The following is a 19,329-nucleotide window of genomic DNA, read 5'->3' on the forward strand; positions in this document are numbered from 1 at the left end:
CATTCACTGAAGGAGTCCAGAGTCAAAGAAGTGATCTAGACATACTTTTATTAGTTTTAAGTTTTAAAGTTATTTTTAAACTTTATTTATTTTGAGAGAGAGAGTGCAAGCAGTGGGGAGAGGGGCAGAGAGAGAGAATCCCAAACAGTGTTCATACTGTCAGTGCAGAGCCTGACATGGGGCTCAATCCCAAGAACCCTGAGTCATGAGCTGAGATCAAGAGTTGGACACTTAACTGACCAAGCTACCCACTTAACCTACTGAGCCACCCTGGCACTCCTGGAAAAGTATACATTTTACACTTGATCTTAGCCAAAAGGCCCTAAGAAGTGATGGAAAAGTATACTTTTTTTTTTTTTTTTTGGAAAAGTATACATTTTAAATGACAAGCATTTTCAACAAATACCAACAATGTAGTTTTTAAAATTTATTACCCTGTAATAGACATTTTTTCCAAGTTTTTGTATTGCTAGGGACACTGAAGCATCAACATTCCCATACGTGTTTCTTGGTACACGTAGGTGAGGGTTTCTCTTTATAGTTAGTAGAGTTGTTTGGTCATAGATTGTGAGCCTTTCCTTGTAAGATATTGCCACATTAATTTCCAACCTTTGTGACACCCAACTAACGAGATACAAAACTTTCTAATTAACTTTTTCTTTTAAAATTTCCCTCATTATGTGGGGTGTCTGGGTGGCTCAGTCGGTTAAGTGTCAGACTTCGGTTTAGGTCATGATCTCACAGTTGGTGAGTTCGAGCTCCGGGTTAGGCTCTGTGCTGACAGCTCGGAGCCTAGAGTCTGCTTTACATTCTCCCTCTCTCTCTGCCTCTCCCCCACTCATGCTCTGCCTCTGTCTCTCTCTCTCTCTCTCTCTCTCTCTCAAAAATAAACATTAAAAACATAAAAATAAAATAAAATTTCCCTCAATATGAGTATAACACACTACAGAGAAAAGCACTAAACAGATGTCTAATTAACCAGTGCAGTTTTCAAATATACACAAACATTGAACATTCTGTAATAAATTTTCAAGTGCCCCATCACCTGTCATTTTGTGTTATTTTTTTTTTTTCAACATTTATTTATTTTTGGGACAGAGAGAGACAGAGCATGAATGGGGGAGGGGCAGAGACAGAGGGAGACACAGAATCGGAAACAGGCTCCAGGCTCCGAGCCATCAGCCCAGAGCCTGACGCGGGGCTCGAACTCACGGACTGCGAGATCGTGACCTGGCTGAAGTCGGACGCTTAACCGACTGCGCCACCCAGGCGCCCCATGTGTTATTTCTTAATTACCCCTTCCACCCTCATTGGATTATTTTGAAGCCAATCCCAAATATCACATCATTTTATTTGTCAGTAATTCAGAATATATTACTAAGAGATAAGACAGTGGTTTTCAGCTCTGGGCGATTTTGCCCACTAAGTGACATTGGGCATTGTTTGTAGACATTTTTGTTTGTCACAGCTGGGAGGCTAGTAGTAGGTGCTACTGGTATCTAGTAGGTAGAGGCTAGGGAGTTGCTAAACATTCTGCAATGCATAGGATAGCTCCCAACAGCAAAGAATTATCCAGCCCAAAATGTCAGTATTGCCCAGTTTGAAAAACCCTGAGACAAGAATTCTTTAAAAATCATGTGCATGGTACAGTTATCACATCTTTTTTTTTATTATTATTATTAAGATTTTACTTTGGGGCACCTGGGTCTCTCAGTTGGTTGAGCATCTGGCTCTTGGTTTCAGCTGAGGTAATGATCTCACAGTTTGTCAGTTCGATCCTGTGTTGGGCTCTGTGCTGACAGTGTGCAGCCTACTTGGATCTCTCTCTCTCTCTCTCCCCCTCCCTCCCTCCCTCCCTCCCTCTCTCTTTCTCACTCTCCCCCTCTCTCTCTCTCTTTCTCTCTCTCTCTGTCTCTCTCTATCTCTCTCTCTCCCTCCCCCTCCCCCTTCTCCCTCTCCCTCCCTCCCCCTCTCCCCCTTTCTCTGCCTCTTCTCCCTCCCTCCCCCCCTCAAAATAAATAAGTAAGTAAGTAACCTCTTGGGGCTCCTGGGTGACTCAGTTAAGCATCTGACTTGGCTCATGTCATGATCTCACAGTTCGTGAGTTCAAGCCCCACATCGTGCTCTCTGCTCTCAGTGCAGAGCCCACTTTGTATCCTCTGTCTCTGTACACCCACTGCGTGCATTTTCTCTCTCTCTCTTAAAAATAAGTAAATATTTTTAAAAATTAAAAAAAGATATTTTAAGTAATCATGGGGTTCAGATTCACAACCCCCACATCAAGAGTGGCATGCTCCACTGACTGAGCCACCCAGGCACTTCTGTAGTTGTTACATGTAGAATATGAACAATATTGTGATATCAGATGTCAGGTTTAAAATTTTTCTCTTTCAAATGAGATTTTAAGTATCTTTTACATTTGATTTTTTTTAATTAAAAAAATTCAACTAATTGCATTTGGTTGATGTCTTCTAAGTCTTTGTTAATATATAGTTGTCTTCCTTTTTTTACACTTATTTGTTGAATAAAACATATCCCTTGTCCTATATACTGTCCCCCCCTCTCTAGATACTGCTAATTGTATCTTCGTCTCCTTAAACAGACTTGAAAACAGTGCTGTTTGTAACGCTGCTTCCAGGAGTTGCTTGTACCATCAACTTGTGAGCCTTTATAAATTTGATTCCTTGACTTTTTCCCATAAATTAGGATTTACCTTCTCGGGACTGCTAAGTCACTAACACTCGTTGTTCTTGTTTTTTATCTTCCCAAAATTTTATTGCTTTTGTTCCGTCCACCATTCTTTTGTGCTCCTGGGTTTAAGCCTTAAGAAAAAAAAAATCTGTTGACTCCTTAAATATAGAGAACAAACAGATGGTAAGTTACCAGAGAGGAGATGGGTAGGTGGGTAAGTGAAACAGGTGAAGGGGATTAAGAATACACTTAGGTTGATGAGCACTGAGTAATGTATGGAATTGTTGAATCACTATATTGTACACCTGAAACAAATATAACACTATGCTAACTACACTGGAATTAAAATTAAAAAAAAATCTGTTGACTCTCATTTTAATAGGATTTTGGAGACAGTAAAAGTTACATGTGGAATCTGTCACTTTGCCTGGAAATTTGAGATACTTTGGTTCTTCCTATATATCTTTCTAAACACATGCTATAATTATTAGACCAAAATTCATATTTCTAGGAGTTGTAACTCTAAAGGAACAGGTACTTCAAAAGTCATAGAGTACAATAGATCTAATCATTTTTATGTAGCAGATAAAAGTATTGGACACTTATAATATTCTAAAAATAGTTAATAGTTTTCTTCTAGATCAATATATAACATTTAAAAACAGCTATATTCTATATTTAGCTAAGATGGCTAGCTTATTATTTACCTCATTGAAGGCTTTAGATGAATATTTATACCTACCAAGATTAATTATTGTTTGGTGTTGTAAAGGACTCTGGACAGTATATAAGGATGTCAGATCTGGAGGAAAGTGGATCACTTGAAATAAACTACTTTTATCTTCCCACTCTTAACAATATTTTAAAATATTAAAAATATTTCTCTTAACCAAGTAGCTTTCAGCAGCAAGGCAGTTGTGGATTGTTGAGGTTTTTGTTTTTTGTTTTGTTTTTTAGTATTTAGCAGATATAGAAATTTGTGATTGTTCTTGCTGAGAAACTGCTATGGTAATAATTTTTGTAAGGATCTATTATTCAGAGTCCTATTCTCTTTAGAGACTATATAGGGGTATTTATCAGTTAGCTTTGGTGTGTAAAAGATGACTCCAAAGCTTAGTGCCTTAAAACAATGACTTATTATTTCTCGGGATTCTGTGGCTTGACCAGACAGTTTTGCTTCCTGTTTTGTCAGCTAGGGCCATTTTTGTGCTCATAGTCCGCTATCACCAGAGTTAGAAGGTTCATGACTTCCCCTACAGGTCTGGGGACTTGATGCTCACTGTTGGCTGAAATGTATATCATCAGCCCTCAAAGGGTCTTTCCAGCAAGATGGCCTGGACTTCTATGTGGTGGCTCAGAGCAAAAGAAGGAAAGCTGTCAGGCCTCTTAAATAATAGACTTAAAACTGACACAGTATCGCAATTGGTCTATTTTTTTGGTCAACCAAGATGGATAGCTAGCCAGCATTCTAGAGGAAGGGAAATAGATGATTTCTTTCTTTTTTTTTTTTTTAACTTGTTTTATTTTTTATTTTTTAAAATTTACATCCAAATTAGCATATAGTGCAACTATGATTTCAGGAGTAGATTCCTTAGTGCCCCTTACCCATTTAGCCCATCCCCCCTCCCACATCCTCTCCGGTAACCCTCAGTTTGTTCTCCATATTTATGAGTCTCTTCTGTTTTGTCCCCCTCCCTGTTTTTATATTATTTTTGTTTCCCTTCCCTTATGTTCATCTGTTTTGTCTCTTAAAGTCCTGATACGAGTGAAGTCATAATGATTTTTGTCTTTCTCTGACTAATTTCACTTAGCATAATACTCTCCAGTTCCATCCACGTAGCTACAAATGGCAAGATTTCATTCTTTTTGATTGCCGAGTAATACTCCATTGTATATATATACCACATCTTCTTTATCCATTCATCCATCGATGGACATTTGGGCTCTTTTCATACTTTGGCTATTAATGATAGTGCTGCTATAAACATGGGGTGCATGTGTCCCTTCGAAACAGCACACCTGTGTCCCTTGGATAAATGCCTAGTAGTGTAATTGCTGGGTCATAGGGTAGTTAATAGATGATTTCTTGATAAGAATAGTGTGTTCTTATAGGGAGGGAGAAATTGTTGATAGCCATGTTTGGAGATTATTTACTGCAGGGGAAATTATAGTAAATGTTGTCTTAATAATGTGTTTATTTCTTGGATAAGGCCGTGTGTTAAGAATTTAATTTCGTAGAATTTTGTGGTTTTGGATTCATTAAAAACAATTCTTATGGTTGAGTGATATTAAATTAACATTTTTCCAAATGTTAATTCAAAAAAGTTTTTCTGAAGATTTGTTTAGCCAATCAGTAGGAGGAAGGAAGAGAGAAGGAGTAGACGGGAAGGGAAAAGGTTTGTTGGAGTGAAACCTAAAAATATGATTGTTCTGCAGAAAAAGGTAGCCATTTATTTGGTGCCTGGTTTTTTCCTGTCAGAGTAACATCCTAAATTGCTTTATTTTTTTCTTTTTCCTCCAGCTTTATTGAGATGTAATTGACATTTAATACTGTTTTTAAGTTAATTTACTTTTTGAGAGAGAGTGCCAGCAAGCAAGAGAGAGGGTGAGAATCCTAAGCAGGCTCCGTGCTGGCAGTGTGGAGCCTGATGTGGGGCTCGATCCCATGAACCATAAGATTTTGGCCTGAGCGTAAATCAAGAAAATCAAGAGTCAGAGCCTTATCCATCTGAGCTACCGAGGCACCCTATAACATTGTGTAAGTTTCAGCTATACAGTGACGATTTGATACACTTAACATATTGCAGAATGATTACTGTCATTGTATTGGCTAACCACCTCCACATGCCACATAAGTACCATTTCTTTTTTGTGATGAGAACATTTAAGATACACTGTCTTAGGAAATTTCAAGTATATCATACAGTATTACTAAATGTAATCACCTTACTGTACATTAGATCTCCACAACTTGTCCATCTTATAACTTGAAATACTGTGACCAACATCTGCCCATCATTTCCTCCATCCTCCCACTCCCAAGTTGCTCTGTGTAACCTAGTGCTGGGAAACTAAGGGGAATGAATTAAAAAGATAAAAGATACTAGTATATAATTTCCTTTTTTTTTTTTCTTAACATTTATGTATTCATTTTGAGAGAGAGATAGAGCACGAGCAGGGGAGGGGCAGAGAGAAAGAGAGAGGATCCCATGCAGCCTCTGTACTGTACGCTCAGAGTTTTACCTGGGGCTCTAACTCATGAATCGTGAGATCATGATCTGAGCTGAAACCAAGAGTCGGTTGATTGATTGACTGAGCCACCCAGGCACCCCACTAGTATGTAATTTCTAAAAAGCTCTGTATGTACTGGAATTAAATTATTTCTTGTAGCATTAAAATGTAATTACTGGGCCCTTTTGTGTTTTTCACCTTATATTCTTTAAATTTTTCCTGTAAGACTTTAAAAATTAAAAATCAAAGAGGTGGTTCTCTTCTTGGTTGCCTGTGTGTTCTGGAAATTGTTGGATAAAATTTGAGTTACAGGAAGAAAGAATTTCATACTACCAGATTTGTTCCTACCGAGACTCCGACTTAACTCATGATCTTGAGCACACATGTATTTTTTTTTAACATTTATTTTTTTTTTTTTTTTTTTTAATTATTTTTTTTTTTTTTCAACGTTTATTTATTTTTGGGACAGAGAGAGACAGAGCATGAATGGGGGAGGGGCAGAGAGAGAGGGAGACACAGAATCAGAAACAGGCTCCAGGCTCTGAGCCATCAGCCCAGAGCCTGACGCGGGGCTCGAACTCACGGACCGCGAGATCGTGACCTGGCTGAAGTCGGACACTTAACCGACTGCGCCACCCAGGCGCCCCACATTTATTTATTTTTGAGACAGGGAGAGACAGAGCATGAACGGGGGAGGGTCAGAGAGAGAGGGAGACACAGAATCTGAAACAGGCTCCAGGCCCTGAGGTGTCAGCACAGAGCCCGACGCAGGGCTCGAACTCATGGACCGCGAGATCATGACCTGAGCCGAAGCCGGATGCCCAACCGACTGAGCCACCCAGGCGCCCCAATAGCACACATGTATTAAGAAACTTGATGGGGCGCCTGGGTGGCGCAGTCGGTTAAACGTCCGACTTCAGCCAGGTCACGATCTCGCGGTCTGTGAGTTCGAGCCCCGCGTCGGGCTCTGGGCTGATGGCTCAGAGCCTGGAGCCTGTTTCCGATTCTGTGTCTCCCTCTCTCTCTGCCCCTCCCCCGTTCATGCTCTGTCTCTCTCTGTCCCAAAAATAAATAAAAACGTTGAAAAAAAAAATTAAAAAAAAAAAAAAGAAACTTGAGGACACACGTGAAGCTATTATTACACTGTATGTTAACTAACTAGAATTTAAATAAAAACTTAAAAAAAGAGAGAGAAACTTGAGGCTGAGGAGGTTGTATTTTTTTTATTTGATGGGTAATATTTTCATACTTTCCCTATTGTCATACCAAAGAACTGATTCTCTGCTTGCCACCTCCTCTTTGTTAATCTCAAAAATGTTCCCGAATCCTCAGTAGCCCCACTGTAATGATTATATGGGTTAAACATTCCATGTAGGTTAATAGGTCAGATATGCCATATTAAAAACTGGCTTTGAGGGGCACCTGGGTGGTTCAGTCGGTTGAGCGTCTGACTTCACCTCAGGTCATGATCTTGTCATCCATGGGTTCGGGCCCTGCCTTGGGCTCTGTGCTGACAGCTCAGAGCCTGGAGCCTGTTTCAGATTCTGTGTCTCCCTCTCTCTCTGCCCCTCCCCCACTCATGCTCTGTCTCTGTCTCTGAAAAATTAATAAACCTTAAAAAAAAACATTTAAAAAAAATACTGGCTCTGAGAGTTATACTTTGTTCTTAATATTAAGGTATAAAATGTTTTTAAAACAGATGATATTCATTGTTCATAAACCTTTCCCCAGCCTAACTATAGATTTGAAATTTTTTTTAACATTTATTTTATTTTTGAGAGCGTGAGTACACGTGCAAAAGAGTGGGGGAGAGGCAGAGAGGGAGACAGAGGATCTGAAGTGGGCTCTTGAACTGACAGCAGAGAGACCGATGTGGGGCTCGAACTCACGAACCATGAGATCATGACCTGAACTGACTGTTGGAGGCTTAACCAATGGAGCCACCCAGGTGCCCCTATAGATTTGAATTTTGTTGGGTCCTTTCTCAACCCTTGATCCTGATAAAGTGGAAATTCTTCTCTAGTGTGAATTTCATCATAGGAAAACAGAAACTTCATTTTTCTTGTCATAGTTCTATCATATCTTCCCCAAGACACTAATAAATGCTTCTATTATGGTGTAAAAGATACTTGACTAGATGGCATCTCAAGTGATTTCAATGTGGACAAAGAGCTCCTGTCTCTTAGCTTGCATAAAATGTAATTTTGAAAAGACATTTCTTCAGATGTACCTATTCACATTTTTGTTAATATTGTCTAGTGTCTAGTTTTGAAGGTTGGAGTGTTCCAGGGAGACACAAAAATCTCATTCTGTCAAGTTAGTATTCTGAATAACTGTTATAAAATATAATTGCAGACTTGAGACTTGGTTTGGGTTTTGGTTTTTTGGTTTGTTTTTAATTTGAATTGTATTTTCTGTGCCTTAATCATCACATGAGAGAGCTTTGCGAATATGTAGCCAGTCTTCTAACATAGTAAAACTTAATGGCTTAGTTGACGTTTGTTACCTGTGTTACAGAGATTGTCAGTCTTTAGGAAGACTGATTTAACTGGACAGATTATTCATTTGAACTCCTGAGGTTAGTGTTGGAGAACTGGTTAAACAGAAACTGACTATGCTTTGGTATTGAAGAGTAAAGTTATTGAGAAGTAGTACTCTTAAATTTCAAGGATTTACAGTTCTAAGTAACAGTTTTTATATATTTCAAAACATCTGAGAACCAAAACTTAATCGTATACTACTTACTAAAAATAGTACATGTGAGTTTTTTAGGGGATGGAGCATAGCTTTACAGGGTATAATGGGAAATAGAATGTCATTTTTACCTCTTTGAGATCCCTGTTGTCCTGCCATTTGAAATAGCACAGACATATACCAAGATAGGGGCACCTGGGTGGGTCAGTTAAGTGTCCGACTTCAGCTCAGGTCATGAACTCACGGTTCATGAGTTCGAGCCCTGTGTCAGTCTCTGCGCTGACAGCTCAGAGCCTGGAGCCTGCTTCAGATTCTGTGTCTCCCTCTCTGTTCCTCCCCTGCTTGTACTTTGTCTCTCTCTCTCTCTCTCTCTCTGTCTCTCAAAAATAAAGATTAAAAAAAATGTTTTTTGAAAAGAAATACACCAAGATAATTAATATTTATTAATTTCCCTGTTTTCTCTAGCTTGGGACTGTGGTACATGATTATTGTTATGGAAGAGTGTGGCAGTGACCTTTGACAAAATAAATTCTTTAGGTTTCTAGTTGGTATGTAGTTGTCAAATGAGGTGGAATCAGTTGGTGAAGCATACAAGATTCTGGTTACCTAATGCTAGGAAGGGGGCTTTTCCTGACATTTCAGGATTTTCTTTGGAGCTTAGTGAGTGTTGGAATATTTTGGCATACGTGCTTCAACTGTCTGTTAGCTCATAGACTGTTCTCATCTATCTGGCTATGGGCCACCCTCATTTTGGACATAGAGTATTGAAGAGCATTGACCACTGCTTCAGTAACTGAAAGGAGAGGGAATTTCAAACACTGAAAGATTTCCTGTATAAAGTCTAGCCTGCCCTGACAACCTTGCTACCACTGTTCGTCAGCTCCAGGAGTTGTTAGGAAATCATAGCTGTTTACTTCTTTTGCTTTTGATACCATGTGTACCTCCCTAATGTTTTGTCCCCCTGCTTACTACGTAAGTAGTCTTCTAGAAGAGTTGTGCTTTCCCTGTCCTAACTAACTCTGTCTTTTATTAAGTCATCTTCTACTGTGGCCCTGATTGCCAAAATTCTAAACTTTGCTAGGTATAGGATCCGATGGCTACACTGTCAGAGGATATTACTGCCTTTCCAAGTACTTTGTTGAATCTGAGATGTCATCATTTGAAAGATGTATACCATTATTGTATGTACTAAGAAAGAAAACATACTACCAGTTAAGCTGACATGCCATTGATTGTAATATGCAATTTGATTTCAGATATATATATAAAATATATATTTATATTATATTATATTATATTATATTATATTATATTATATTATATTATATATATTTAAAGTATCTTACAATCAAAGAAAGATGGTATTCTCTTTCTCCAGCTACTTAAAATTACTCTGTAATTGTAACTATTCTTCGACAGATACTTGGTGCTTCCCATGGACCAGGCATTGTGCAGAAAGGCTGGATGGAGGTCAGGTCCCTATCTTTCATTTAATGTTGAGAGCCATTAAATAATCACAGAGATAAATATGAACTAGACTGGGTTATTAAAGCAGCTTGTGCTTCTCCGTCGTAGTATTTAATAAGAAATTGAATGGAAATGGGGGCTTCCTGGAATCACCTCTCCAAGGACAACATTTAAGTGAAGCCTGAAGGTGCATGAGGCAGGTGTGTGCAGAGTATTCTGGCAGACTGTTCCTAGAATCTTGGACTGGTTGAAAAAAAAATTTTTTTTAAGTTTTGAAATGAGTAAATGGTAGCTCATATAGGAAAAGTCTAGAAAAAGTTCTTGATCTTCAATATGAACAAAGAATGTTGTCTTTATTTATTTATTTATTTTTCAACATTTATTTTTTTGGGGACAGAGAGAGACAGAGCATGAACGGGGGAGGGGCAGAGAGAGAGGGAGACACAGAATCGGAAACAGGCTCCAGGCTCTGAACCATCAGCCCAGAGCCCGACGCGGAGCTTGAACTCACGTACCGCGAGATCGTGACCCGGCTGAAGTCGGACGCTTAACCGACTGCGCCACCCAGGCGCCCCAAGAATGTTGTCTTTAATTATAATAGAACATTTCCATCTATGTGGTAGCTGCTGAAATACTTAAACTTCTTGTTTTTCTGTATCATTCAGACTGACTCCAAAATACCTGTTCCATTCAAATTCAGTAGTTCAGTATCTTTTGTATATTACTGTGGACTGTTTCCTGACACTGTCAGTGACTAAGCCAAATGACTAGGCTTCTCTGGGAAGTTGATGTGCTTTTGTTTATCTTCACATTTGCAAGTGTTCAAGTACCAGTTCTCCGTGGTACTGTACTAGGCATTCATCCATTCATTTATGCATTTGAGTGCCTCTTACATTCCAGGCTCTGGGAAACAGAGTAAAGAATAGGATATATCTTGTCTTTCACTTGAGGAATTTGTAATTAAGCATTCAAGGGGTAGAGGTGAAGGTATATGGAAGTTAACTTTTGATAGTTACAGGGAAAAAAAATTGAACATAAAATATTACTATACAGTACTATATTTGATACTAGATTTATATAGTACATTTAATGAGTAATGTAGCAGCTTGGAGGAAAAAGGATGTCCCTGGGGAATAAAAAATATTTTTTCATTCTAAGGAACCAGTATGTGAACACTAATTTTTTAAATTGGAAGTGTTTAGTGTTGATGTGTTTTTTTAAAAAATATTTTATTTCTGGGGCGCCTGGGTGGCTCAGTTGGTTGAGCGTCCGACTTCGGCCCAGGTCATGATCTCACAGTCCGTGGATTCGAGTCCCGCATTGGGCTCTGTGCTGACAGCTCGGAGCCCGGAACCTGTTTCAGATTCTGTGTCTCCCTCTCTCTCTGACCCTCCCCTGTTCGTGCTCTGTCTCTCTCTGTCTCAAAAATAAACATTAAAAAAAAAAAGTTTTGGGGCGCCTGGGTGGCGCAGTCGGTTAAGCGTCCGACTTCAGCCAGGTCACAATCTCGCAGTCCGTGAGTTCGAGCCCCGCGTCGGGCTCTGGGCTGATGGCTCAGAGCCTGGAGCCTGTTTCCGTTTCTGTGTCTCCCTCTCTCTCTGCCCCTCCCCCGTTCATGCTCTGTCTCTCTCTGTCCCAAAAATAAATAAACGTTGAAAAAAAAAATTTAAAAAAAAAAAAAGTTTTTTTTTTGTTTTTTTTTTTTTTAATTTATTTCTGAGAGAGATAGAGTAGGCAAGGGGCAGAGAGAGAGGGAGACAGAGGATCTGAAGCCGACTTTGCACTGACAGCAGAGAGCGCAATGTGGGACCTGAACTCACAAGCTGTGAGATCATGACCTGGGCTGAAGTCAGACACTTAACTGACTGAGCCATCCAGGACCCCCTGTTGATGTATTTTAAAACCATAACTGTGCTTTTGTAAAGTTAGGTTAAAGTAAACTGAGGTCTAGCCTTTTAAAACTAATTTTTAAAAAATTCTTATTTTAAAGAGAGAGTGAGCGTGTACGAGTCAGGATGAGGGGCAGAGGTAGAGAGAGTGAGAATCTTAAGCAGGCTCCATGCTCAGCAGGGAGCCCATCGTGGGGCTTGATCCCATGATCCTGGGATCACCACCTGATCCAAAATCAAGAGTCAGATGCTCCGTGGACTGAGCCACCCATTTGCCCCTATGCTGTGTAAATTTCTGTTATGGTTTAACTTCTTTGTTTTATAGTTGTAAAACTCTGGTCTGGAGAAGTTGAAAGACTTGCTTAAACTTACCTAAGAACATAATAATGAAAAAACATCAAAGGATGTTAAAACATAGGGAACCTGAGTGGCACCTAGGTGGCCTAGTTGGTTAAGCATCCGGCTCTCGATTTCAGCTCAGGTCATGATCTCACGGTTCTTGAGTTCAAGCCCCGTGTCAGGCTCTGCACTGACAGTATGGAACCTGCTTGGGATTCTCACTCTTTCTCTCAAAATAAATAAATAAAGTTTTTAAAAATTAAAAAAACAAAAACAAAACACAAAACTTAGAAAACCTGAGGGGTGCCTGGGTGGCCCACCTGGATGGGCGTTAGGCTCTTGATTTTGGCCCAGGTCATGATCTTGTGGTTCATGGGCTCGAGCCCTGCATGACTCTGCACTAGCAATGTGGAGCCTGCTTGGAATTCTTTCTTCCCCTCTCACTTCCCCACTCGTTCTCGCTCTCAAAATAAATAAATAAACTTAAAAAAAGCCCCACAAACCTTAGAAAACCTGAATTCTGCATTTTGTCCCTACTCATATCAGCAAGAACATAAACAGGTTATGGAATAACTGTTAGGATTCTTATGGAAACTTATGTCATTATGCTTACACATGAGATGGTTAGTTTTCAACATACGCAGCATAAAAATCTCTATCAGTTTTTTGGTAGACCGATTATTGAAGTGAGGGACATCTAGAATTCTTTACAAACTTAGAAAATAGCCATCCATGTAGACTGATATTTAGAAGAAAATCCCACTTTAGTCATTGGGATATTTCAGCTTAATAAATACCAAGTAAGTTGTATGAAACATTAACTATAGAGTTGATAAGACCCTCAAGCACTAGAACATTTTCTGGGGATATCCAAGAAACATACATCCCACATTTCTGTAGTAGAAGATGATGACGAAAGTCTTTTTGCACTTGTAATGATTGTTGGCAAGAAATGTGCTGCTAATCTGGATCTCAAAAAGAGTTATCAAATGGTAGTGAATGAAAATTCAAATGAGGACGGTATCTGTCATGTTCATCTCCATGTTCTTAGAGGTCAGCAGGTAAATTGGTCTCCTACTTAAGCATGTTTTAGGGATAATTTTCCTTTCTCTGGATATTGATGAAGTTTGTAAGTTCTCATGTGTTGAACATTACAGTATCCTTATTTTTACATGTGTGTATGGATTGAAGAAATAATTTTAAAAACCCATACATTATGTGGGCACCTGGGTGTCTCAGTCAGTTAAGCATCTGACTTCGGCCCAGGTCATGACCATGATCTTAAGATTCGTGAGTTTGAGCCCCGCATCAGGTGACCTGCTTCAGGTGAGTCCCACTTCTTTCTGTCTCTCCCTCCCCTCCCCCTGTGGGGTTCTCTCTCTCCCCCTCTCCCTTCCTTCCTCCCTCTTTCTGCCCTTTGCTCACTTGTGCCCTCTCTCTCAAACAAATAAATAACTATACATTTTAAAAGGCATTATCAAATGGTTAAAAGTGAGGGGTGGTAATTTTTCTAGTTAAATTGAAGTGTTTAAAGATTTTTTTTTTTTTTTAATGTTTATTTTTGAGAGAGAGAAACAGGGAGTGAGTGGTGGAGGGGCAGAGAGAGAGGGAGACACAGAATCCGAAGCAAGCTCCAGGCTCTGAGCTGTCAGCACAGAGCCTAATGTGGGGCTCAAACTCACTAACCATGAGATCATGACCTGAACCAAAGTCTTAAACGCTTAACCCACTGAGGTACCCCTACACCCCAGAAATGTTTAGATAGTAGTAGGAAATGTATTTAAAAGTCCATAGAGAATTAAACCTTACTTAAATTAATTGGTGTAAGGTTATGGGACTCTTTGAACTAAGAAGAGAAGTGCTTAGGAAACATTCAGGATATCAAAATTGTTTATAACCTCTTATCATTAAAAATACTAGTTTTGTTATATACCTATAAACAAGAGAAGCATATAGCATCAAATAAACTTTTTCAATTGAGAACTGTTCAGTAAAATCCATAGTTGGCTCCCATAAGATCTTTATTTTAATGTTTTTTTAGATTTCAAGGAAAGTTAGAATATAAAATCTTTTTAGAAATTGAGTATTCTCAGGGTGCCTGGCTGGCTCATTTGGTGGAGTATGCAACGCTCAACCTCAGGGTCATGAATTCAAGCCCCATGTTGGTCATGGAGTCTACTTTAAAAGAAAAAGGAAAGAAATCTATCTTAACTGTAAAAGTTTCTTTTTTATTCTTTTTCCTAAATTTCTAAATAGATAGTTTATTTCTCTGTTGATCTTTCTACAGAGAAGAAGTTTGTCAGTAAATAGAAAGATTCCTTGATTTTGGGTTTTGTCCTAGCCCTATTTTCATTCCCAGTAACATGTAATTTACTGTATGATATATAAGATGGATCTGAATACTGTTTCTTTTAAGATAAAAAGCCAAAGAAATTACTGTATAGTTACAAAGCCAACTGTTAAACAAAAAACAGCATGTTATATTGGGGTGTTTTTTTCTGCCAAAGTAAGTTATCTGTCTAGATCGGTGCCTTTATTAAATTTTAAGATTCAATTTCAGTTTCATCTTGATGCAGAGACATCAGATTGCATAGTTTCTGTGTTTATTCAGTCTAACTGGGTTTCCACTATTTCAGTTACCCTCTAGATGGTTACTTTTAGTACCTGTTTTAATCCAGATTTACACTCAAGACTGATAATTTCTATTTCAAATAGGCAATAAAGGGGCGCCTGGGTGGCGCAGTCGGTTAAGCGTCCGACTTCAGCCAGGTCACGATCTCGCGGTCCGTGAGTTCGAGCCCCGCGTCAGGCTCTGGGCTGATGGCTCAGAGCCTGGAGCCTGTTTCCGATTCTGTGTCTCCCTCTCTGTCTGCCCCTCCCCCGTTCATGCTCTGTCTCTCTCTGTCCCAAAAATAAATAAACGTTGAAAAAAAAAATAGGCAATAAATAGACTTGTTATACAATTTAAAAGGTAAAGCAAGCTTTCCTTCCTGAAGGCAAGTACTTAATTAAGTTTTGGGGGTATTCAAAAATTATATGCAAATTTTCAACTATGTAGGGGGTTGGTGCCCCTAACCCCCAAGTTCCAGGGTCAGCTGTACTGTTAACTAGTTTCTTATGTATTCGTTGGAGGCATTTTATGCATATAGAAAGGAGGATGGGGGTGCTTGGTGGGCTCAGTAGGAAGAGCATGTGACTCGATCTCTGGGTTGTGAGTTCGAGCCTCATGTTGGGTGTAGAGATTACTTTAGAAAATAAAGTCTTTTAAAAAAAGTAAAGAGGGGCACCTAGGCGGCTTGTTTGGGTGAGTGTCACATTCTTAATTTAGGCTCAGGTTCTTGATTTGATCTCGCGGTTCACGAGCTGAAGCCCCACATTGGGCTCCAAACTGACAGCACAGAGCCTGCTTAGGATTCTCTCTTTGCTTCACTCTCTGCCCCTCACCTGCTCTTTAGAGCTCACTCGCTCGCTTGCTGTTTCTCTCTCTCTCAAAAATAAAAAAAGAAAAATGAATGGATGCATGGATATATGCTTCCTCAAAAAAAAACGTTGAAATATAACTTACAGTAAAATTGAGCAGTTTTAAGCATACAGTATGAGTTTTGATAAGTATATACACAGTTATGCAGTCTCTCCCAAGTTTATCATACAGAACATTTCCATCACCCCCCAAATTTTCTTCATGTTCTTTTGTAGTAAGTCCGCTCCACCTCCCTCCAGCCTCTGGAACTATTTATCTGCTTTCTGACACTATAAGTTTACCTTTTCTAGAACATTGTTCAATAGAATAATATAGAATGTGGTCTTTTTATATCTGACTTCTTTCACTTAGGAGTATACTTTTCAGGTTTATACATATCAGTACCTAAATGTCTTATTAGCTTAACTTAGAGTGAGGTTTTTAAAAATAATTCTATCATACTCGCTCATGAAATGGACTGATGGATCTTATATTCAACTTAGGTAAATCTTAGCTCTTGATGTTAAACCTTGACCTCCTTCAGGATGGAAAAAGATGACAACTTGAAAGCAAAATATTAAGGATAAAGCACAAGTAAAATTCCATTTAATGAACATGGTAGGAGTTCAGAATAATTTGTTCAAATTCTATTTTAATAGCAATTTATTGCTATTTAAGTAAAAAAAAAAAAAAAAGATACCTTTTATGTTTTAAATTAAGCAAGTGTTCTTAGTTATACTAACCTGTATTAGAAACAACATTTGGCATGGCACCTGGGTGGCTCAGTCGGTTGAGTGTCTGACTTCAGCTTAGGTCATGATCTCACAGCTCGTGGGTTCGAGCCCCACTTCGGGCTCTGTGTTGACAGCTCAGAGCCTGGAACCTACTTCTGATTCTGTGCCTCCCTCTCTCTCTGCCCCTAACCCACTCATTCTGTCTCTGTCTCTCTCAAAAATAAATAAACAGTTTAAAAAAAAAAAATTAAGGAACAACATTTGGGAATGGGAATTGTACCATAGATTTTTTTTAATTGTTTGTTTATTTTTACCATTTAATTTAATTTAATTTAATTTTTAAATTTATATCCAAGTTAGCATATAGTGCAACAATGATTTCAGGAGTAGATTCCTTAGTGCCCCTTACCTTTTTAGCCCATTCCGCCCTCCCATAACCCCTCCAGCAACCCGCTATTTGTTCTCCATATTTAAGAGTCTCTTCTGTTTTGTCCCCCTCCCTGTTTTTATGTTATTTTTGCTTCCCTTCCATTATGTTCATCTATTTTGTATTTTAAATTCCTCATATGAGTGAAGTCATATGATATTTGCCTTTTCTGACTAATTTCGCTTAGCATAATACCCTCTAGTTCCATCCACATAGTAGATTTTTTTCTTTTTTTAAGTAATCTCTCCCCGCAGTTTGGGGCTCGAACTCACAACCTGGGGATCAAGAGTTGTGTAGTCAACTGACTGAGCCAGCCAGGTGCCCCAGGTAGTTATCTTTTTCCTTGAGATGGGCGGGGAATTTCGGTTGCAGAGAAATATAAAAGCCAAAAATTGAGATAGGTAAGAAAGTAAATAATGTTGGGGTACCTGGGTGGCGCAGTTGGTTAAGCATCTAATTTTGGCTCGGGTCATGATCTCCCGGTTCGTGGGTTCGAACTCCTTCGGATTCTGTGTCTTCTTCTCTCTGCCCCTTCCCTACATGTACTCGGTCTCTCTTTCAAAAATAAAATCTTTCAAAAAAAAAGAAAGTAAATACTGTTAAATCTCTGTCTCAATCCCAGTGCTTTAAAAAAAATACAGGGTGCAGGGGCACCTGGCTGGCTCAGTCAGTTAAGCAATCTGACTTCAGCTCAGATCATGATCTCACGGTTCATGAGTTCCAGTCCTGCTTCAGGGGAGTTCGTGCCCTGCTTCTGGTAAGCATGAGCCCCGCATCGGGTGAACATGAGCCCCTCTTTGGATGAGTTCTGCCTCTCTCTCTGTCCCTTGTGGGATTGTCTCTCTCTTTGCCCTTGCTCACTTACACTCTCTCTCTCAAAAAACAAAAAACCAGAAGACTACAAGGGGGGCCTGGCTGGCACAGTCAGAAGAGCCTGCAACTCTTGATCTTGAAGTCTTGGGTTCAAGCCCCATGTTGGGTGTGGAGATTACCAAAAAAAATTTTTAAAATACAGAACTTTGTTTCTGTACTCTGTCCTCCAAGCTTCCAGGTAGTGTACTACAGAATAATTGTACCAAAATGACTGGTTGAATAAGTTAACTCAGAGAAAGGGACTTACAGAAATAACTAAGTGCTGCAAATTAAAAACTATATAATATTTGGAATGTTAAATCGTATCTTCATAGAACTCATTAATAAGATTCTAAGTAGTTTTTTGTAATTTAAGTATAGTTGGTATGCAGTATTACGTTAGTTTCAGGGGTAGAACATAGTGATTTGACGTTTATATCCATAATGAAATGCTCACTACGATAAGGGTAGTTACCATTTGTCACCATACAAAGTTATTAAAGTATTATTGGCAGTATTCCTTATTTTGTACTTCATATCCCGGTGACTTAATTTTTCTTTATAACTTAAAGTTTGTACCTTTTAATCCCTTTCACCTATTTCATCCATCTCCCCCACACCCCTTCTCTTGCAGTTACCAGTTTATTCTCTGTATTTATGAGTCTGCTTCTGTGTTGTTTTGTTTCTTCATCTGTTTTGTTTTTTAGATTCTACATTTAAGTGAAATCGTTTACTATTTGTCTTTCTCTGTTTGATTTATTCCACTTAGCATAATACCCTCTAGGTCTATCCATGTTGTTGCAAATGACAAGATGTCATTACTTTTTGTGGTTGAGTGATACTCCATTGTGTGTATGTATGTATGTGTATATATACACATACATACATATATATGTATGTATGTGCCACATCAGTCTTTTACCCATTCATATGTTGATGGATACTTTGGTTGTTTCTGTATTTTGGCTGTTGTGAATAATGTTGCAGTAAACATTAGGGAAGCATGTATCATTTCATGTTAAGTGTTTTCATTTTCTTTGAGTAAATACCCAGAAATGAAATTGCTGAATTGTATGGTATTTCTATTTTTAATTTTTTGAGGAAGCTCCATACTGTTTTTCTTAGTGGCTGCACCAGTTTACATTCATTCCCACCAGCAGTGCATCCTTTTCTCTGCATCCTCACTAGCACTTGTTATGCCTTGTCTTTTTTTTTTTTTTAATTTTATTTTTTATTTTTTTTAAATTTACATCCAAATTAGTTAGCATATAGTGAAACAACTTGTTATGCCTTGTCTTTTCAATACCAGCCTTTCTGATAGGTGTGAGGTGATAGCTCATTGTGGTTTTGGTTTGCATTTCCCTGATGATTAGTGATATTGAGCATCATTTCATGTGTCTTCTGACCATTTGTATATCTTCTTTGGAAAAATGTCTATTCAGGTCCTCTGCCCATTTTTAAATCAGATTGGGGTTTTGGTGTTGAGTTGTAGGAGGTTATATATATAGAGAGAGATATAATATATGTTATGTATATCTATAGAGA

The 19,329-nt window shown here is 38.7% G+C and overlaps 1 protein-coding gene across 2 annotated transcripts in view; it reads left to right on the forward strand.

Moving 5' to 3' along the window:
* The window catches only part of UBE2D2 (ubiquitin conjugating enzyme E2 D2), a 56,450-nt gene that overhangs the window by 17,653 nt on the left and 19,468 nt on the right, over window positions 1-19,329 (forward strand). The window contains exon 1 of one of the 2 annotated variants that reach the window (XM_045445864.1): window positions 10,041-10,086. The exons of the other annotated variant lie outside the window; for it this stretch is intronic. Within the exon in view, the coding sequence (XP_045301820.1) occupies window positions 10,081-10,086 (6 nt within the window). The 5' untranslated portion in view covers window positions 10,041-10,080. Of the gene's footprint in view, window positions 1-10,040; window positions 10,087-19,329 lie in introns of those variants that run through there. 2 annotated transcript variants of the gene reach the window in all.

Source organism: Leopardus geoffroyi, chromosome A1, assembly GCF_018350155.1.
Source record: "Leopardus geoffroyi isolate Oge1 chromosome A1, O.geoffroyi_Oge1_pat1.0, whole genome shotgun sequence".
In the NCBI taxonomy this organism is placed as follows: domain Eukaryota; kingdom Metazoa; phylum Chordata; class Mammalia; order Carnivora; family Felidae; genus Leopardus; species Leopardus geoffroyi.